We start from the raw sequence: 22,667 nt of genomic DNA on the forward strand, positions 1-22,667 counted from the left end.
CAGACAGGCAGCAAAACGGACTGTTTGTTTTAGTGAATATCACAATTTCAAAATCACCATAAATATGATAAGAAATTAAATTTGTTTTTTTAATGGATATATATATATATCCGTTTGGAGTTAATTTTTTTTTTTTTAAATGTGAAGTCCTGCCCCTTTTTGATTCGGCATTGTTATGTGCCGCACGATCTTGATGCTGCAGGTCTGTGTATAAGATTTTATCCTAAGCGGCACAATGAATGAATCTAGAGAATTGCTAAGTTTCCCCGAAAAAAATGTACCGTGCAATAGTATATATTTTTTTCGATTTATCTCGAAAATGGAGTGGAGGGGAAAGATAATTACAGATGATACATCTAGAGGCCACGAACTTTTCATATGAAATAAATTAACAGGAATGGTCTGCACAAAATTCTCCTCTAACAAAGGTGTCACTTCACCCCCCCCCCCGTTGCATTAAACTGAGGATCTTGGGCAAAGCCCTGAATATTAGGAATGCCCATATATGAACACCTTTCCCCAGCAAAGAAAACAGTCGTCTGAATACTAATTGCAAACACTAGCGAAATCTTTTCAAATTGAATGTTCGCGTGAATCTAGTTTTTATTGAATCTAACCTGATTTATCAGTGGTATGGGATTAATACCCAAGTGCTAGAAAATCGAATATGAATGTTCGACAACTTTTTTAACGATCACCGAAAAATTTTTTGATATAAAACTATAATTGTTATTGAAAAATCACGAAATAAATTTCATTTCTTTAATCCCTTGACGGATTTGGTTCAAAATTTGATGCAGATGTACTTTTCAATGTTACAGGGGTGTTTGTGGGACCCCAAAAAATCCCCTGAAACTTTTACGGACTTACTACCGACATTTTGGAGTTTCGAGAAGGGGGGGGGGAAGAAATGAAAAATTACAATTATGAAGTATTGAATGACCTAATTATAAAAGTTCAATTAATTACTTTTTTTGCAAAATTAAGACCTTTGAACCCAGGTCACGTGATCGCACATCTGGTCGAAGGAAGTCTCTCCCTTTTTTTTTCTGCCGCGCCTACTTGCCGAAAAGAATCCAGAAGAGAATGTCCGAGAACCGGGGGAATGAGTCATAACTCGCAATAAGGAAAGAACAAAAAAGAAGTTTTTTCCCCCTTTTCACGCATTATCACTGCCTTTGGAGAAAGAAAGGAAAAGTTTTCACCACACACACACTGATCTTGCGTTTTCTGCTTTCAAAGCAAACAAAATTACCCAGATCAAAATAAATAATTCATTATTATTCCTACTTCCTTTTGAACGACGATCCCCGGAATTTCCGGGTATCGAAGTTCAAAATCCCCGGAATTCCGGGGTTTCCCCGGAGCACAAACACCCCTGATGTTACTACCTGTGTACTATTAAATTTTAATTGTCTAGTTCCTTACATTTTGCAATTCTAGTGCTCACTTGTACTCGAGCAACTTAAAAGACTTCTTCTAATTGGACTTCATTACAAATTAAATAAAAAATGTCTGAACAAATTTAATATAAATCCACATACCAAATTTACATTATTCTAGCTCAAAGCGCTTTTGAGTTATGTTCATACGTTGAGTTCAAGGAAGCTTGGAAGTTTAAATTTTTTGACAATTACAATATTTTCTTTTTGTATGCTTCTCATATTAGGAAGTACAAATCTCAAAATCAGTTCAGTGGTTGCAACTAGTAAATTCTGCAGTAGGTTTTCCCCCATGGTGAGGGTATAGTGAACTAACGTTTTTGAAATTTCTATCAAGAACAGAAGATGGTGAAGAGAAAGTAATCATTGATGGCATATCTAATGGCCACAAGTTTTCATGTCAAATAAAATTACAGATAATTAAATGAATATCTTGCACTGAGTGACTGGTTATTTATTATTTAAATATATAAATGAGAAATGCAGACATATTCAACCTAAGCTCCTTTAAAGAAAAGAAAATTGACCAAAAATATCTGAATATAATCACTTAAATAAGCAAATAAAATTTAAGATAAATGTAATATTAATTTTCTGCAGTATCAACAGTCTATTTAAAGATATTAGTTGAAATAAGTCTAAATTAAGATTATATATTGAACTGGGATCACATATTTTTCATTTATTAAAATGCAAGTTGTGAGGTAAGGTTAAAAAAAAACTAAACAATGAAAAATTCATAATAGGTAAGTACTTGAAGTATTCCAATTAATATTTGATACATAATGATTTATAGCCAATACGATTACAAGTTTACATATCCAGTTTTTTTATTATTATTTTTTTTAACACTCATGCATCATTAGAAAAACTCAATAAAAATTTGTGTTTTCTTACTTCATAACATAGGTTATCTCATGAATAATTTTTCATCAGCTATGTTAAAATAAGATTTTTCACCGGCAGGAAGGTATATAGCAAGGAAACTTTTGAAAGTCAATTTTTGAAATTTTACCAAATCTAAAGATAATTCTTTAATCTCTTCACTTAGATTGCTATACGATAAATGAATGATCTAGTGAAGTTCCATTTTGATCTCAGTACAAGATATAAAGATTAAGATAGTAATTTTGAGAGCAAAGATAACAATTTCAAGCTTTTGCAAGTAAACAAACTCATATAAATGCAAGTAAACTTTGTTGATCATAAAAGATACTACTTTGAGATTGACACAGATCACAACCACAAAAAGTTATAATATTCTAGTGAAAACTTTCATCTTGCACAATTATGCTACAGAATGTTAAAGAATAATTTCCCCCACTATGCAGCAAAAAGAGCTCCACCCACTTTGCATATTAGAAGTTCAGAAATGCTTGATGAATTTACCAATTTTAAATTATTAAACTTTCAGACATCCCCAAAATTGATAATTCACCTGAAATATTATTCAGAATTTACTTAATTATGTTATGCAGTAGAACACTTTATCTCTAGTTGCCAAACCATAACTTCAATATTTATATACACTATAAAAAGTATGAGTTATTAAGCCTGTTTCAAAAATTCTTATTTAAAACAATGAATTCAAGTTGAAAACTTGAGATGATATACAATAAAATAAATATTCCTTGGGGGAAATTAGTAAAAAATAGCCCAAATCATAGTATTTATAGTATATGTTGTCAAATTATAGAAAATTGACAATGATCACAAAAACAAACACACAAAAATTTCCATTTCATTTATTGCAAAAATCATTTAAGAACAGAATCATAAAATAGCTACAAAATACACATACATAAAACAAAAAGAAACTACGATGCTTCAATATACACTGTGTCCCAGCTGCCTGAGCTTTAAAATAAATCCATTGCATAAGTCCTTTTGTTTGGCAGAGGAGACCGAATGAATACGAAAGAACTGTGGCAAGAGTCTATGAGAGGGCAGTAATCACAGTTGAAGATTGATAAATGTATGTACACACAAATGACTCTCACGAAGTGGTCTGCTCCGAGGAAGGCTTTGGATGCATGCAGGACCTTGCAACAGATTCAAACAACCTATGAAAGGATGAACAATAGCTTTTTAAAAAAAGAATGCAATACATATAATATTAAATACAAAACAGAATATTTAAAATCACAGTATATGATTTATATCAATAAAAAAATATACACAATTTAAGACTCAATTTTTCCTAGTTGTTTCTATTGCAATATTAAAGAGTCATGATAAAGTAAAAGAAAAAAGGTTCAATTTATTGAGTTCATATGAAGTATAGGTTCACATTTAATTATGATTTAACTGTAAATAATGCTGCAAGAAAATAAATTTCTGTTCTGCAATCTATTCTACCTTCTATTAAAGGAATTTTAAGTGAAAGTTCAAGAGAAAATAAAATTCCTAAATATTTCAGGATACCTCTTAGGGTAATTACACTTTAATTAAAAAGGATTGATGTATAATGTAACTGGCCTCACCTCTCTCCTTTTTTATAAAATTTGGATACAATTAGTTCAATCTTATGTCAGTACAAATTCAATAACTTCAGTAAATCAGAAATTTTATATAAAAATTCTTTTTACATTTGTACATAAATCACCAGGGCATTACAAAACAAAAATCCTTCATACAAAACTTCATAACGTTAATGGTTTGATAATTTATAACTAAAGAAAGTATTCAACAAAAAACAAACAGTGCCTAATGAACACCTACTTTTCAATCTCAGGAGCACATCGAACAAACTCATGATTCCAAAATTTGAAGTTTTGATTCTTGATGAGTTCAATGAAAGTGATCAATAATCCCCAAGGATGAGGTCGATTGACTATCAGACGCTCTAACAAAACTCTGAAAAGGGAAAAATAATTTGCAGAACAAAATAAGAGTAAGAAATCTCTAGCAATCAGATAATTATCTCCTTAAAACAATTTACAATACCATAATTAGGAGATAGCTTAAAACAGCATATGTTTTTATAAACATGAATTATTTAACTTCCCGAAATAACCATACAATTCTCCTTTGAATCTTAATTTACATGTCAAGATTCTAAAAATTACAGTTTAACAAGCAAATATTTATACTATTTTATTCAATACATGTTTCATTTTATAGTCTGTATTTTCTATAGGTGGTTCAAGGTCACATTTTCTACCTCATAACCAGTTGTTGGCCTCACAATGCTGAGGAAGAAAACAGTGTCACTTTTCTTTTTACACAGCTGTTAAGATATTTCTAAAATGCACTAGCGTGGGAAAAAAAAAAAAAAAAAAAGCTTTGTCAAAACTATGGCAACGGAAAAAAAAGAGTGAAAAGTAGGGAAAACGAGTGTCCTTGAAATGCCTACAGAAATTCCACAGACTATAGTAAACACTGAGGATTCCTATGCTGTATTTTTTCATTTCTTTAGGCAGTAAAGCTTACAGAAATTTAGTACAATCTTGAGAAAATTCCAATCACATTCAATTTTAATGTTGCATAGGTTTTAACAGCAGCCTTTGATTATTTTAATAGATAAAAAGGCACAACATACTTTTACAAAATATAAATTACGAAACAGAGATAATTCTCCTACATATTTAAAGAGTAAAATTCACTAAACAAATAAAATTGAAGGAATCTAATATTACAACAGAACATAATTTGTTTTTACATACAGAAATTATTCTCCAAGATATTAAAAATGAATGGATTTCCCTCCCCCCTCTTAAAAATTATCCTTAATATCAGTGTTAAAATTCTAAGTATTACTGTTCAATATAATTTTCATTCATTTATTATAAAAATATACAAACCTTGTAATCTGTTCTTGAATGGCTTCAGTATTTGCTTCTGCAAACAGGTACAAAAGGGTACAACTGAAGTAATGAGTATGACTGTTAGGATAGCGCAACTGGTTAGCAATGGCATTGAGGAACAAATAGCGCCCTTTCAAAGAAAGAAGGGAAGAAAATTGATAAGGCTTCTATAAGCTCATACACAAGAGAAATAATAATGGCACACAATTCAGAAGTTTTTAAACATTCCTCTCCATTAAAATATAATATTTCATAATAATGACAATAAATAAAAATCAACAGAAAGAAAAAGTCAAACGAGTTTTTAAAAAAATCAGTTTTAAATTTAGACAGTCAGAGGGAGATAAATATTGAAAATAGAAGAATGGCTTCGCTGAACAGAATTTTAAGAGATAAAATAAGTTTATTTTACATATAATTGGATGTGATGGTTTTCCAAAAACAAATACCACGTTATAAATACATTTTTAAAAAATTCTGTTACAAGATTTATTCACTGAAAATACTCTTTACTCCTTTTAAGTTTTTTTTTTATTAGTACAGAATAATTTTGAGGAAATAAAGCAAGCTTGTTTTATCAAGCACTATATCCTGTTTATTTTACCACAAATTAAATATTCTAACATAATAGAACTTTTCATAGCAGAAGTTTCTTACCAATAAATTTTTAACAAAAATGTTATGATCATAAGAATCATTCAATACTCAAGATTAACATGATAGCCAAAAATGGACTTCCCGCATTGATATCAGGAGCTTGCTATTATGTTACAAAATTTGCATTTAGAGAAATAGTCAAACTATATGGTACAACCGGGAGCTTTAGTGAAATATACCACAAAGCATGAAACTACTCAAATGACACAGAACAATTATCTTTATGCAAATTAACTATAGCCCAATAGTTATGAATGTTAAAGCAGTATTTTATTTGGAAAAAAAAAAATCCATTTCAATTATGAATGTTAAGAGATTACTTCTTGTTAATCTTTTCAATTTCAAAAATTTAAAGCTTGATTATCAATTTAATATCTTAAGTTGAATACCTTGATAATACCTTACCTTAACTGATACCTTAAATACACTGAATCACTCAACAAAACCAGTTTTGGCAATTTCTATAATATTTTAAATCCTTACACACATTTTTTTTTACCATATAATCTATACTGAATACTCATTTCATATTACCTTAAATAACAGTATCCACTGCAAATCATACATCAGCGATAACCAAACTTATTTTTAGATAAAAGTAATACAAGAAATAATTTTAAAATTTAGACTTAATCAAATATTTTATTAACTAAATATATGTATTTAAAAGATAGAAGATAAAATTTTACCTTCTGTGTCAGAGTCTACAGCAAGGTTCTGGAAAATATCCATGTGAGATGAATGGGTAATTGTGCTCATGTTTGGAGTATTGCCTTTATTTTGGATATACTGAATAGCTTGAGTGCCAACATATAAAACTAGAGCGTTGATAAGAGGTATGTTGTACCGCATTCCAGGCTCATTTGACACCTGCATAATGGATTTTGAGAAATTAAGCATTAAAAGAAAACTGATGCATAAATTTCTAATATAATGTTAAAATTATTAAATCATTTATGAAAAAACTATGCTAATCAAGATTTTTAATAATATTAATAAATAATAATCAGTTACTAAGAAATTATTCTATATGTAATCTCACATGATGATCATGAAAAAAAAAAAAGCTTTGATTATTTTTAAAAAAATTGCTTTGGTAAAATAGAGATTTGAAAAAAAAAAATTAATTAAGAGATTAAGAGATGGTAATTAAAATCACAGCTAATTAATTGTAAAATTTTGTCAAACACTATTAGAAATAATTAAAAAAAATGTTTTGCCATTACCTGCAAACTTGTTCTAAGTTCAGACAAAAATGTTACAGGGGCTCTTGTTTTGATGTATGAATCCAAGTCCTGAAAATAAAATTTTAAGTTTATGCTAAGTATAAAAAGATGCCATAATTATTTAAAAAAACACCCTTAAACCTGTCACACAAGCCAATTAAATACACGAATGCCAAAAGTAAGATATAAATGCATGAATTGAAACTATTTTTAATATGTTAGCTAATTATATTAATTAGATTGCTTCATCAAAGATTTTTCATAGCAAATAATGCTTAAAGAACATTCAGTATTACAGTATAGCAATCCCAATACAAATAAAGATGAAAGCCTGTCTGTTGGTAATCGCAGAACTTTAGAGGGCAAAAATAAATCTCAGTGCCTTTGCTTTGAAATTTTTTGCTTATTTGAAACTTAAAAGTTTGATATTTTCAGTCATCCCTTCTAAAAAAATTATAATAGAAAAATAACTTTTTAAAAAAATACTATTTTAAAATACTTTCTTTCAAATGGTATGACTAACTATTCAACAGTGCTTAATCTAATATTATTTATATCATCTGAGGATAAAGTTGCTTAAAAAGAAAGTTTTATTTGTAAAAAGTAAAAACAGTAATTCACTCCCTACTAATTTTTTTTTTTGGGGGGGGGGGATTGAATTTGTGATTAAAAATTAAAAAAATGAATCCATATACAGACATTTAACAGAGTTGCTACTCAAATCTGGAAAAAAATTCCATATGTTTTTCTATACATATGGAAAACATATGGCACATATATTCATGATGCGACGATTTGTGCTAATAGCACTCATGTGCTAGTTATAATGCAATACGATTTTAAGAAAGAAGGTTTATATATACATACAAATAAAAAGATAATTTCTCTTTATTTATTATCTAAAATTTAGCAAGATAAAATTTATATATTACCACACATGCTTTTTAATTGCAAGCCGCAGAAAATTAAGGACTTGTGTGAAATAAAACAAAACAATTTTATTATGATATAAATCGTTTAATGATTACTTGAAAAAATAAATAAGATTACTTTTTAAATTTTTTTCTAATTCGTGAATGTATCAATTTTTACAGATTTTTCAGTGAACATATGATACATTACTAAATGAATTAAAGGATGAATGTGACATACCAAGTTTAAATGCTCATAAAAATTCAGCTTTAAATGATTGCTCTTAAACTGAAAAGTTCGAAGTCGGTTTATTTTCGAACATTAAATTTGATGCTTTCAGATTTGGCATGCCATATTTTCCAGTATTCCCTTTAAATACTAAGTGGAGGAACTGGTAAGCAGTCTTGTATGTTTTCCTCTTTTGGCATGACCAGTAATTATTTTTCCCATATTACTTAGGCTTTTTATCTTCTTACAAAGCGAGCAGCAAGCAACAAATGAAATTTTCAAAACTTCTCGAACCCATTCAACAAAACATATTTTGATTGAGTTTAGTTTCAGCAAAAATGCATTAGATTAGCTAAAACTTAATTAATCCCATCTTAAATTAAATGTCAAAATTTTGGCAACATGACACAAAATTTGGTAGATGCATAATATAATGGACAGAAAAGTGCACGGTTTTGAAGTAGCGAAAATTACATATCTATCAAAGTTAAGCTATAAGCACCATTAAGATGAAAATAAACAAAAGAATTTCAATTTTTAGCAATTATTCTAAGCTATCTCAATTAACCAACTGACCACCAAGGACACAGCCAATTCACAATTTTCTTCGTTTAGTTGGTTTTCGAATAGGGAACATAAGATCATTTAATTAATGAGCATAAGATTAACTTTAATAGATAACCAGCTATGCAATAGATCACTAACTCTTGTCTCTATTTCCTGCTTTATAATTAAGAGTGGTGAATGCAAATGTTTAAAGAGAAATGGAAATTATCTTCTGGATATGTGATTGTGATAGAAATCAACTTTACAGGAAAACAAAGAATATTGAGAATTCTTATAATAACTATAGATTTTGGTAGTATTTTTAATATTTTATGCATAAGAATCATTAATGTAGAAAGCACTTTTTTAAAAAAAAAATATTAACAACACATTCAAATGAATGTTTTGAAAATGAGACCCTACCTTTTTGAATGAAGGTGGTTGAATCAGATTGTTGAAATTTGCAAGGATTCTGGGAGCTTGCGTGATTTCTGGTAGCAAGTCCACTTTTAAGTTAGGTGTAAATGGATCTGGAAGTCTCATGTTGCGAGGGAATGCACTGAGAATTAAATTTCTCATCTGAATGCAATTAGGAGCTATGACATCACAAAATCCATAATGGTAATCACATAAGAACTCAGGAAAATCGTGCAGAAGTACTAGCAATACACGAAGTGTACCCTATAAACAAATCGATTAACAGTTATTAAAATTACCAAAATGCTGTCAGTAATTCAATCAGCTTTTGATGAAGTAAAATTACCTTGTACAACAATTGAATAGGTGCTGCAAGTTCAACATTCCGTAGGAAAGGGGCAAGGAATTTAAAGAGGCTGACTAGCAACTGGGCATACATTGTCCATCCCTAAAAATGAACAATGGTGGAATTAAGTCAAAAGATTTGATTAAAAATTGAAAAGATATTATAAAATTGCATATGATAAAATAATGAAATAAACAAAAGTTTTGACTGTAGACATTTAAAAACTTACCTTTTGGGCAGGTGAAAGAGCTAGAACTCGACCAAGGAATACTCTATGTGAAACAAGTTCCAACCAAGCATAAGCAAACCCTGGAGCTTTCTGTGGCCTCAAATAATACAGAGTATTGCTACAAATTAAAACAAAATTTTAACAAAATTCTCTAACTGCTGAAAAATAGTAAACAAATTTATAGTTAATACCCATTTTATCTTCTGACTGAAGTTTACTGTTTTTAAAAGCCATTCACAATTTACGTACAAGACATTTATAAAAATGTTGATTACACTTAATTTGATCTAAATCAATTAGTTAATATTATACATTTGACAGAAGGATTTTACAAAGAATATTTGATTATGTTGAACACATACCAAAAGGCAGTAAGTATTTGGGGATTTATAGCTTCCAAAACGGCTTCTGGGGCACTCAGCTCTAAAAACAACATGATAAAAATTCTGTGATAAGGTAATTGCTGAAATTCCACCCCTCTCAACTCTTGATCCTGAAGAAGCACTCCAGTCACTATACCTAATACCTAGGGAAAAAACACACCAAAATTTTGTGAATTACAATGAAAACATTAAAAAAACCATGAAGTAAAAAAATAAAAGTTTCATATATACCTTGTTCAAAAGATTAACTTTAGTTACTGTGTTGTTGTTATCACCACTATGCTTTACCAGAAGAGCAATCAGCCGAACATAGGCATCCAAAGTATGAAAACACTTGGCACGAATAACTGTTGGCGATTTAAGGTTTTGGTCCATGAGAACACGATAACTCAGATCAACACACATTTCAGTACTCAGGCGGAAGAAGCGAGTAATTAGTTCATCAGTCTTTAATATTCCTTGTAAATTCATCTGAAATTTATTCATGGGTTAGAGCAGGCATGTCAAAACCAAAACAAGGATAAATTCTATTTTAACAACTTACCATAAAAATCGAAATACATAAAATTCTATATATTAATATTTTCTGTAAAAGGAGATAATTTTTAAAACACAATTTGAATGAAACTGCTTCTCATATGAAAGCTGCAGTTTTATTTATTTATAAGAAGCAAAGTTGCTTTACATAAATCAAATTAATTTCCAAGATTTAATAGTGACTGAACTCAAAGCTGATTTATCAGAATTTTTAATATAAATGAAATGATTTTTTCTATATAGGCATGTTCCACATCTCCTAATCGATTGGATCACTTTCACATACACATTTATTCTTTAAGACAAGAAAGAAAACAACATACATTTTAAAATGCAAGAGTTGTTATATATTCAATTAGAAATTTTTTGAATTTTCTCTTTTTCTATAGTAACTTCAGAACCAATTATCTTACAAGATATATTTTAAATCAAAATTTTACATTTTCAGTTTCAGCTTTTATGTGCAATTTTTTCTTCAACTGCATTAATTATTTTAAAATTTAATGCATACATTTTTGAAATACAATAGATTCCGATTTATTCTACTTTTATTTTTTGAAATTTGTATCATTTGACATATTTTAAAATTGATTAAAAATTATTTAATGGGATGTAAAAAACAGAATGGAAGCACTAATACACTCTCCATCTTTAAACAATTTGTTACAAGTGACTAAGGTCCAAGGGCAGCCAATCAAATGATTAAGTATAATAAAAGGATTATGTATATTATAATTTATAAAAAAATAATTTTTGAGTATCATTAGGGATATCAATTAATACAATATAAATTTTCATACAAATCTCGGAGCACTAACTTGATGTACAAACAATGAGAAAGCATTTGTGCTGTCCTTTCCAGCTTTAGGTGAATGGTACATAGTAACCCACTCTCTTAATAAAAACTCTGTTTTCTCATAAAGACCAGGAGGATCATCAAATTCTCGGGCTTGAGTTATGCCAGAGTACATCATTCCTATGGGACCACTGCCAGGAGCACGATCCAGGAAAGGTTCACCAGTACTACGCAACATATCCAGCAATTGATTTAATCTGGAAAAATTTCTCTTTTAATAAATGGGACAAGTCAAAAGTTTTCTTTACAGTACATGAATATTAATTTGATGTTTATACAAAGGAAATAAAACATCAAATAAATTTTAGTAAAAACTTTTTATGAGTGTACATTCTTTAGCATACATTTTTCTGTCAGCATTTCAAATATAAATTAGTATAGACTCAGTATTTATGGTGTCAAAAATTTTACAGAAATATCATCTAGTCAATAACCACTAATATTTTGAAAAACAAAACTGACATAATTTGCAGAAATTTCAAATGCAATGATGGACAATAACACTAATATACCATCACTGCGATAGGTAGTTATGATATAAAGGAGAATACAAACAATGACAAGACAGGTGGCTAAAAATTATATTGGGCCTAATTCTTAGATGAAAATTATTAGCTCATCCTTAAGGTCTTATGTGCAATTCAAATGTTTCAAGCATTTTAAATGCACACCACCTAAAAAACTCTTTAAAAACATATAAGAATGTTAAGCATTAAAAAAATTGTTCAGTTGAAATTTGAATATTATATATGACTCACCCATCAGGAAGCTGCCGTTGATTTGATGTTATGCGACCTAACGTTTCAACAGTATTGTACAGATCAGCCTATGAATAGAAACCAATTTCAATTAATTCAACTGAGCATGTGTTCTTAGATTTGTGCAATATCTACTCCAGCATTTACTTCTAGGTATGAAAACTGACAGTTTTAGGTATTAGATTGATTTCGATAAAACATTTTAAGATTAATTTACCTCCGATACCAAACCAGTATGTCTTTCATCCAATAAGTACATTTTCACTAATTGCATCGCAAATTGAACTGCCATCATATTCATTCCATTTTCCATTGACTAGTAAGGGGGGAAAAAGAATAAGAATAGGGTAAAACACAAAGAAACTTTGATTAAAATAAAAATAAAAAGAAATGCAATAAATATCAGGGAAAGATTACAAGAAATATTTGATGACTGACTTGCAGTCTTTCTGGATAGAATCACATTCACAAGTAAATAAAAAGAAAGAATAAATAAATAAACAAATTAAAAAATATAAGGGAAGAATAGAAGAGGAAAGCCTTCAACTCCCAAAATGCTAAAGTAAAAAATGTTTCGCAATGCTGTATCTAAAGTAGCTTTCAAACTACTAAATTTGGTCTCTTACAAATTATCAATCAATACAAAATCAAAATAATTAGTAAATTATAAGTTTATACTAATTAATGTAAGAACAATAATTAAACATGTACTTTTATTTTTAAATTCAACAAAAATCCCATATTAAAATTACAGCCTTAATCAGGTTAAGATAAATTATGACTTTTTAAAAACATTTTTCAAAAATATGAAATGCATTTTACACACAAAATACTTCATTTTAGAATACAGAAAATCTTTCTATTAATATTAAAACTATGTGACTTTCAGTGAAATTTTACCAAACTTTTAGTTTCAATTCAAATGTACATATATCAAACCAGTTTTTCTACAACTCATTTAGAAATACAAATAGACCAAAACAGATAATGACCTAAATTATAAAAACATTAAAATTAAAATATTAACAGTGTTTCACCAATATAAATGTTTACTTTCATGAATATGTAAATGTTTTCTAACTGTATAATTATCCCTGATTTATGGAGGTCATTAAAATTTTATTTCAAATTTTTATTGTTTTTTTTATTTAATTTAAAATGCTTTTTAAACTGCTACTAAATGTAAAAAGAAGCTCCAGGCTACTCTCTAGCTATTTGAGTAAAAGCAGCAAATATACATATTCATTTATAATTTTGACAAACTTTGATTTGATTAACCAACTGATAAACTTTAAACTGATAATGATCTATCATTTTAGTTTGCATATATTTTTCATTAAGGATTTTTCTTCCCCCTCCCTTCAATAAAGCAGTCTAAAAATCCATTTTAAAAACATTTTACTTTAAACTTGTATGTTTGACTTTGCAGTTAGTCTTTATCAAAAACAGCTTATGTTCAGAAATTATTTCTTAGGATAGTTTTGATTGCAAATCATTAATACAAATTATAATATTTTTGTATAACAATTTGCATATTTTCAAATTTACTGATACTATCACAAAATCATAAGTAATAGCATGGTAAAAACTAGAAGTCAATGTAAATGATTAGCATTCTATAAAGCAGTTACACCTGTACAAAGGTAATTATAATCATTTCTAACTGTTTTTATCTATGGCATGAAAATTAACTATTTTACGAAGTAAATTTTTCTTTTCTTTATTTAAATGTATGATAACCAATTGCTATCATAAAAAATTTGATGATAAGCAATATGAATTATAGTTATAAACCTTTTACCAAAGCTGTGTTATTTACCTGGGTCAGATGCAAATCATAAGCCTGTAAGTTGATGAGATGATTTCTAATTAAAAGATCTACAGCTTCTGGATTATACCTGCACTCTTCACGACTTTCAATCAACCAACGTGTAATCTGTTTACTAGTCCATTGATGACCATAGACTCTAGGATCAGCCAAAGCTTTCATCACTAGCAGATGACCATCTCTAAAGCGCATTGACACATCACTGTCTGAAGCAGCTTGACACATACCTTCCAAAAATCCATCAACAGCCTACAAGAGTAATACAGAAATATTTTAAATAAGAATGCAGCAAATGAAAGGGCATTTTATCAAACTCTTCATATGCATAAATATTATGGTAGAATGATCAAAATCGTGATATGACGACAACTCCCAATTTCTTTATTTTCTCAAATTTTATTGGGATGTGCATTTATGAGAGAAAAATAATATTGTTAATGTGAGTTCATAAAAATTCAAATATTCCAACTATATTGCAAATAAATCATTAAATATAATACTTTGTTTTGTTAAAAGAATTATATTGATGAATATATATTTAATAAAGTAAATAAAATATTACAAATTTGTAAAGAGAAAAATAGATTATGAGAATGCAATTCATACTAAAAGCACTTATTTTACTTCAGTTTACCATTTACTCAACATAATCATCCAGTAAATGTATAGAATAAATTACAGAATAAATGTCTCCTATGGCAAAATTAGCTATGCCAGCTGAGTTGTTTTTATTAAATGAAGCAAATTAGAAATAAAATGCATTAATGACTAACAGTGATGGTGCCTGTAAAACAATAAGTGTGTAATCTGCCCTCTGGCAAGTTACAACATGTGAATGCAGTCAGTATAATAGGAGGAATGCAATTTCTTAAATAGTTCCTTTCATCTGCACCAATGTATAAGAATATGACAGACATACTTGATTTCTACACATGAATATCTGGTACTGAATCTCCATCAGAAATGTATTAACTGGCTGAGAAAAGTGAGAGATTATACCACCTAGTATATTATACACTATCAATCTATGACACAACAGATCAGATGTTCCAGTGGCAGAAATTGTTCAAAGAATTCATAACCATTGCTTTTATTTCAGTTTACTAATTTATTCTACATATTAAATCCCCAATCTAATGAAATAAATAATCAACATAACAATCAACTATCTGATAAATCATCCACGTGATTCCAGAAAATGTATTATCGGTAGCAAACTTGTGTATATCTTTGTGCAGCCTCTCTGAATTATTTAATATTGGGGTATTTCTTTTGAAGTATGGTTAATATAATCTTGAACATATATTTATGAATTACGCAATATTTATAGAACAGACGGAAAGTTCTTATTCTTTCTAACTGAAAGTTAAAAGAATAAGTGGCAAGCTCAATTAAAATGGCCATTTTCTTTGGTTATTTTAACCTATTTTATGCTTTTACAAAGATTACATATTTCAAAAAACAGATAGAATTCAAAATACATATTCATAAAAAGAAAGAAAGAAACCTTTTGTAGCAGGGCAACAGCTGATGTCATTTCTCTAGTATTTCGGGCCATTAGAACTGCTTCCAATAAACTGTGCAAGGCCAGTATATGAGGATTAGAATGATTTGTAGCATGCAGTAACATTTCCAGTTCACTGATTAGTTTGTCATAAATCTGGGACATTTCATCTGTGGCATATGGCTGCATCATCTATGAGTGAAACAAGAAAAATTTATACTAAAAACAAAGAAAGCACAACAAAAAGTGTTTAATAAGTGCTTAAAATAAACTGTTATTAATGTTTTGAAAGGGAATTTTCATTAATTTAGCAGATATTTTCAAATAATAGTGTAAAGCATTCAGTTTTGCAAGGTAAAAAATAATTACCATTAGCAATAATAAAAAAAAAATTGAACAGTAGTATTTTTTTATAAGCATTACAAACGTAGTAAATGCTTAAACATGTATAATTAAACTAGAATATAAAATTTAATTATACACACAGGCTTTACAAGATTTAATTCCCTTACAGCTCAAAAATTAAAAATTCATTTTGAGTAAGGCAAAAGCAATATCTGTTAGCAAATTACACTAACCACCATTGATAATAAAATTTTAAATTTATAATTAAATGAAAAAAGATTTAGATTAGTATTTATAATAACTTACATTATAAAGACTAATTACTATGCTAAAAATATACATCACTAAATAAAAAATAATGGGGAAAAAATGAATATCATTTTTTTAGATTACCAAACAGCTATTATTACAATGACATAAGAAAATGCTTCATGACATATAATGAAGATTAATAAAAGTATATTACAACTGAAAGAGATGATGCATAGGAGAGGGAAAAAAGACAGAAAAGCAGAATTTAAGAAAAGAGACCGGAACGAATCCAACCAGTAGGTCACTCACAGCCACGGATCTTCCAAGATTCGCTTGCTGCTGCTCTCTTTCACCACTTGGTAAGAATCCAGGAATCATACGGGCAAATTCTTCATAAACAGCCATTTGCTGAGGAGTAACACCACCAACCTAGAAAACAGTGCCAAGAATGAAATATTTAAATTCTATTGCATCTCTAAAATACGATAAATATATTACAAAAGATTGATTTCAGTTATATTATGCTACTCTCAATCTTGTTTTTATATATTAATTGACTTATTGTTACATTAGTTTACTCAACTTGCTAATTAATACACAAATCTGTAGACTAGTTTTATTTAATAAATAAGTGCAAGCCCCCCTTGTCACTATATTTCTAAACTTCTTTTTATGTAATATATATATATTATCCACAAGGTTAGACATTCTCTAAAAAAACATTTTACAATGAATAAGAATACTTATTACATGGAATATTTCGATAAAAATACAAAATTGCCTAAATAGTCATTTTGTAAAACACCAGTTTAAGAAACAGTATTCGAATAACCAAACAAATATAATTACTGTTCATTTCAAAATCCCGAGACTAGCACTTTTTGATTACCGTACTTCATAATAAGAGGTGGTGCACAGTAACAAGAGTAATTATTATGCTTTCTCAATCAATGAATAATTTAAATCCCCCCCCATCGCTAAATGTTAACATCTTTCCTACCCCCTTTTTGATGAAATAAATGCCCCCTAAAATGAGAAAAAGCAAGGAATTCTTGAATTCCAGAATGAATAATAACAGCATATTTTGTAGCTGATAATTAAAATATTGCAATTTATTAGATCAATTAAAAAAATATATATACATTTCAGAGTATTATAAATAAATAATAAATTTGCATTAATAATTCCATCCGTATTTATCATCAAAACATTTCTTCAAAATGTTGTATAAATTCTGTTATGCTGATATGTTATCTTATCTGCTAAACTACATTTAGTAACCAGCTGTTTCGTCCAGAATATTGCTTTTAAGACACAAAATAAAATAATTCAAAAAGGACAATTATTTAAAATTGCAAAGTTGTTTGTAAAGAAAAAAAAAATCACAAAAATAAATTGTCTTTCTATCTTATTATTTTAAAATTTAAGCAACAAAACAGACATATATAATGTTTAATGGTAAATTTAATAGGATACGTTTAAACGAAGTATCATTTATAAAAAGACAATTTTCCAAATAATTTTAAAGAATAACTTTTTTTTAAGTTTATATATATATATATATATATATATATATATATATATATAAACTTAATGAAACTAAAGAAAGTTTCTAATTTTTACTATCTTTTTAATAAACAAAACCACTTCCAAAAAAATGTTTACAAAATAAAACACCAAAGACAAATTGTACTATAAAAATAAGAAAATCTGATCATTTTTCTTCTACTCAACATGAATGGAAAAAAAAAAATGTTTCGAGAATGTGCACTAGTATTTTAATATTGTAATAATTTAGTCATAAAAAATGAAAATGTCCTGTAAGAGATTAATTAGCTTTGTATAATCTTCATGCAAAAATTAAGCTTGTATGTAAAATGCAGGCAAGCTAATTAAAATCATAAATCCATGTGATGAGTTTTTAAAGTAATTTTTTTGTTTATCTTTTAGAAACATAGATATAGCCAAAAAAGCTAAATACCTTTAATCTTATTTGTTCTGGCATCCTTTCTGCTTGATAAGTTAACGCAACTGGGTCACAATAACGTCTACCTTCACTTCTAGCATGTTTTCTTGCCTCGTATTCCTAGAAAGCAAAATCTAGTTATATATTGAAATTTAAAAAAATTAAGATCTAGTTATAACCAAGAAATGTTCCAATTTTAAAACTGATATTTTTAAATGAGTTTAGAATACACACAGAGGCTAAACGCTTGTCAATTTCAGGGAGAGCTTTTTCGACAGCAGTTTTTTGAATAAAGCAACAAGCAAGTTCCAAGTTTTCAGTGGCCACAACTTCTGCTGCTTGCTCTGTCAATTCTTTTTGCTGTGGAGTAGGATTCTAGAAGAAAAAAAAAATCATATTAATTAGCTCTGAATGCCCCAATAAATTAGAAGCCTTAAAAAGTAAAATTTTTTAGATTTGATTTAGTTCACAACATTTTGAAAAGCCTTTTCGTTGCAAACATATATAAACAAAACCTTTTTATTGACAACATCATGGCTGCATAAAGATTTTCATAGGGAATGAATACATTTCTGCCTTAAGAGGTCAGAAATCCCACAACCATGAACTTCAGCAACACACTCGAAAAAGGCAGAAATTAGAAGGAGGGAAGTATGCAAGAAAGAATTTAAAGCTCTTTCAAAAGGAGATTTGAATAAAATCTATCTAAACAAGCATCTACTTTAACCACATGAAATTGTAGTTTAACACCAGACAGTTAAAGAGACATATGAATTTAATGGTTAAATAAAATAATATATATAATGCCATATTAGATCTGGAATGGCAAAAGTATTTACTTAAGAACTAAAACAAAAGTATTACAAGCTTACCCTCAAAGCTCCTAAAAAAGCAGTTCTCAAATTAGTGATGATTGAAACAAACAGAGGGTCACGACATGTAATCATCACCATACCAGCAGTCAAACTTCTGATCATATGATGAGCTGAAGCCCTCATTCTCGCTTCTTCAGGGTCGAGGGCGAAATCCTGCAAAAGAAATAAAATTTTAAAAATTCAAAATTGTTCTAACTTTTTTAAAAGTATTTGTGGGAGAAAAAAAGATTAGAGAGTTCACCTTCTTGATGATTTGTTCACAGGTTGTCAGAGAAATCTTCACAGATCTTTCTACGACAGGAGCAAGCCATTCTTGAACAGCTCTTTCGATAGCTACCCTAACAAATTGCTTCAATTGGGAATGAGTTTGGAATAAAGGAATCTACATGAAAAAAAAGTTAAAAAACATTAGTAATTCATTGAAAAAGTATTATATTTTCAAGCAAGAAATTAAAATAACTAGTAACTTTGTTTTAAATGAAATTAAAAAGCTATTATGCAAAATTAAACTTTAAAATTATTTGAAATTTTTTAAGTGCAAGATGTATTTATAACTGTTGGAACATTTCAAATAAATTAACAGTGAAAAAGTTCAATTTTTAGTTAGATCATCATTTAAAATTTGAAATTAAGCAAAGTCTCAGGAAAGGACTTAATTTTGACCCATGGTGATATGGTTAGTGTCCAAGCCAGCATCCACCACTTTAGGAAGAGGATAGTTGACCTCAACAGAATCAAAAATCAAATAAGCGCATCTTAAGCCAAAGCTAAATAAATGCAATCCCAATTTAACAGCAAACCTATCCTCAGAAGTTTTGTAGTACATTGGTTATTTTATTATAAAGGAAAGAAATTTTAAATTTATTTACCGTAGAATTTATGTTTAGGTGCTGTGCTATCTGACTTAAGTTGACAATATTAATATCCCCATAAGCAAAGTGTGGCTGAGGAGGAGCAGCAGCGCATAAAGGTGGAATCTGCCCAGAAGACAAAGTCGTAGGTGGACTTCCTAATGTTGGTATATTCTCTTCATGAAGTACATTATTAGCTAGTGGGTTTGCTGTAGGAGGAACCACATTGCTAAGAGCAGGCTGAGGTGGAACTTGGATGTTGACTGAACCAACAGCCTGTTGCTCTTTATGTTTTGGTAATGGAGACAACTGGGAATCAATCTTTAATATTCTATCTTGATCTTTGAGAATGCCTGAAGGCTTAATTTCCTAGAGAGAAAAGATGTAATATTAATTAATGCAAATATCAATTTAGCAAAAACTCAACATTAAAAATGACTAAGAAACCAAGGAAACAAACATTTTTTTATATTTCAAAAGAGGATAAAATTTAATTAGTTGCACTTTTAGCTTACAATAGTTTTTAAATAGAATTACACAAATCCTTTTACTATTATTTCATTCATATTTTTACAGAATAGTGAAATAAGTTGAATTAACTGATGCTCAAAATTTTACCACAAAAAGCAATACATAAAAAATAGATATAACCAATTTATATTAGAAATAAATATCACAGAAAACTGTACAATAATTACTAAATGGAACTTACATTTATATCGATATTTAAAGTTTTACACAGGACTTCGATTTCAAACTTAAGGTTAAGTTTCAAATCTGGTTCCTTATGTAATTCACACAGCACTTTCATTATTCCCATTGTCCAGGGATTAGGTGGTTTAAACACCTGCAAAAATATAAGAGGTTAGAAGAACAACAGGAAAAATTTAAGCAAAAACTGTATTTGAATTAAATATTACTTACTTTGCTCTTTGCACAAGATTCTAACACTTTGGCAACAAAAGGAACAACATAAAGCAGTTCATGTGATCCATTGTGATAGGCTTCAATTATAAGTGATTTGATATCTATATCCTATATGGGGGGGAAAAATCCATCCAAATTTTAGTGAATTGTTAAATGAAATAACATTCATCATATAAAATCAGTAATAAAATTATATGATAAGAAGGGGGAAAAATCAAGTAGAAAGTTAATATATCCATGAATCAATCAAAAACACGACAGCTATAAGCAAATGAAATTTGGGCCTTCAGTACATATCAATGCTTGCAGAATGGACAATTTCAATATTTTTATTGATTTTGTGATAAAAAAAAAGTTTAAAAATATGGGAAGTAAAAGGTTAAATATCAAAATCCGATATAAAGATTTTACCATACATGATTATGTCCAGCAATTAATATTTCTTTTAAAAAGCAAATGATTATAGAATGGTCAATTCACGTTACAAAATTATATCATGCAAGACAATTTATACCTAGTATATAAATTTCAGATGAAGTGCTGAATTTTTTTAAAAATAATGGGCCAAGGAGTCATAATGGAAAAATATATAAAAATAACAGATAAAAATTAATTAAAACAACTAATGTTAAAAAGTTATACATTTACGACCTATTTTGAAAAAGTAGAGTCTTTAATCAATATGTCTCATCAATTGATAGAATCACCAAATCTGATGTTAAAAACACTTAAAACTATTTTCCAAATTAAGAAAATGTCATTTAAAAACAATTTTATAACAACAAAAGATAACTTTACAATTATACTAGCATATATTGAAATGATCAAATGCTTGACTTAAAAAGGAAAATTAAAGGTAATCATATTTTAAGCAAATTTATTTTAATGTAAAATAACATAGCCTCATTTATTCATTTCTATTATATTTAAAATAATAATAAAAAAAAACAAAGTCAGAAATAAAATGCAGAGAAGTTGATACTTACAACTTGAAGTATTGGTTTACACTTGGCAAGAGTTAAAATACCTAACCAATGTCCCAAGTTCTTCAGAAGAGATCGATCAGAGAAATTTGCAACTGTCTTATCACTCCGCAACAAAACCTAGGGAATTAAACTTGTGTCATTTTACCACATTTTACTCTATTGTGTTCTATAACTAATTACAAAGCATTTAACACCACATACTTTAATATTCCTGAAAGTTTCTCTAATCACCAATTTTGTCAGATCAGAGAGTTTCAATGTATCCAGAAAATTTGAATATAAGGTATGAAAATTGGGTTCAATGGAAGCTCTTTTCATGACTAGGTATTGGGATGCCCAAGGCCAGTACTCCTCTTTAACAATTTCTCGAAATTCCTCAGTCTATAAAGTAAATATAGAAATTAGCTTAACATACATAAAAACTTCCTTCATGCACTTCCAAATTAAAAATAAATAAATAAAAATGAAGTCATTTACTGATGAATGAATTATCAAATTTTCTTTTAAAAATGCAAATTGGTATCCTGAACAGTCAGTCTAGAACAACTTAAGATGCAAATGATGTGAACATTGAGACATTTTTTTCCAAATTCTAATTACTATCTGATATACATGCTGCTGCTTAAGAAAGACATTTTGTCCCATCTTTTATGAATAAAAAATAATTTTCATTCAAATGTGACAGGATCTCCTTAGAGGTTGCAAGTAAATTCTATTCTAAATAAAAATGAGATTTAAGGTTGCACAAAACAATTTTTGAAAGCTGCCGATATCTAAGTTAACAAATTTA

At 28.6% G+C, this 22,667-nt stretch overlaps 1 protein-coding gene across 3 annotated transcripts in view; it reads right to left on the reverse strand.

The window, feature by feature from the left end:
• Positions 1-3,171: 3,171 nt before the first annotated feature.
• Positions 3,172-22,667, reverse strand: part of LOC129985353 (CCR4-NOT transcription complex subunit 1-like) — a 45,270-nt gene continuing 25,774 nt past the window's right edge. The window contains exons 23-47 of one of the 3 annotated variants that reach the window (XM_056095354.1): positions 22,079-22,258; positions 21,878-21,994; positions 20,889-20,999; positions 20,677-20,811; positions 19,983-20,333; positions 19,355-19,495; positions 19,111-19,266; positions 18,473-18,613; positions 18,254-18,358; positions 16,582-16,701; positions 15,679-15,867; positions 14,163-14,420; positions 12,561-12,659; positions 12,344-12,411; positions 11,530-11,782; positions 10,424-10,663; positions 10,172-10,335; positions 9,810-9,927; positions 9,581-9,682; positions 9,241-9,498; positions 7,132-7,200; positions 6,595-6,775; positions 5,246-5,378; positions 4,164-4,298; positions 3,172-3,505 (exon numbers count right to left, since the gene is read on the reverse strand). In XM_056095354.1, the coding sequence (XP_055951329.1) occupies positions 3,439-3,505; positions 4,164-4,298; positions 5,246-5,378; positions 6,595-6,775; positions 7,132-7,200; positions 9,241-9,498; positions 9,581-9,682; positions 9,810-9,927; positions 10,172-10,335; positions 10,424-10,663; positions 11,530-11,782; positions 12,344-12,411; positions 12,561-12,659; positions 14,163-14,420; positions 15,679-15,867; positions 16,582-16,701; positions 18,254-18,358; positions 18,473-18,613; positions 19,111-19,266; positions 19,355-19,495; positions 19,983-20,333; positions 20,677-20,811; positions 20,889-20,999; positions 21,878-21,994; positions 22,079-22,258 (3,891 nt within the window). In that variant the 3' untranslated portion in view covers positions 3,172-3,438. Of the gene's footprint in view, positions 3,506-4,163; positions 4,299-5,245; positions 5,379-6,594; positions 6,776-7,131; positions 7,201-9,240; positions 9,499-9,580; positions 9,683-9,809; positions 9,928-10,171; positions 10,336-10,423; positions 10,664-11,529; positions 11,783-12,343; positions 12,412-12,560; positions 12,660-14,162; positions 14,421-15,678; positions 15,868-16,566; positions 16,702-18,253; positions 18,359-18,472; positions 18,614-19,110; positions 19,267-19,354; positions 19,496-19,982; positions 20,334-20,676; positions 20,812-20,888; positions 21,000-21,877; positions 21,995-22,078; positions 22,259-22,667 lie in introns of all 3 variants that reach the window. The other 2 variants (XM_056095355.1, XM_056095353.1) reach the window with 2 other exon arrangements.

This window comes from Argiope bruennichi, chromosome 9, assembly GCF_947563725.1.
Source record: "Argiope bruennichi chromosome 9, qqArgBrue1.1, whole genome shotgun sequence".
NCBI lineage: Eukaryota > Metazoa > Arthropoda > Arachnida > Araneae > Araneidae > Argiope > Argiope bruennichi.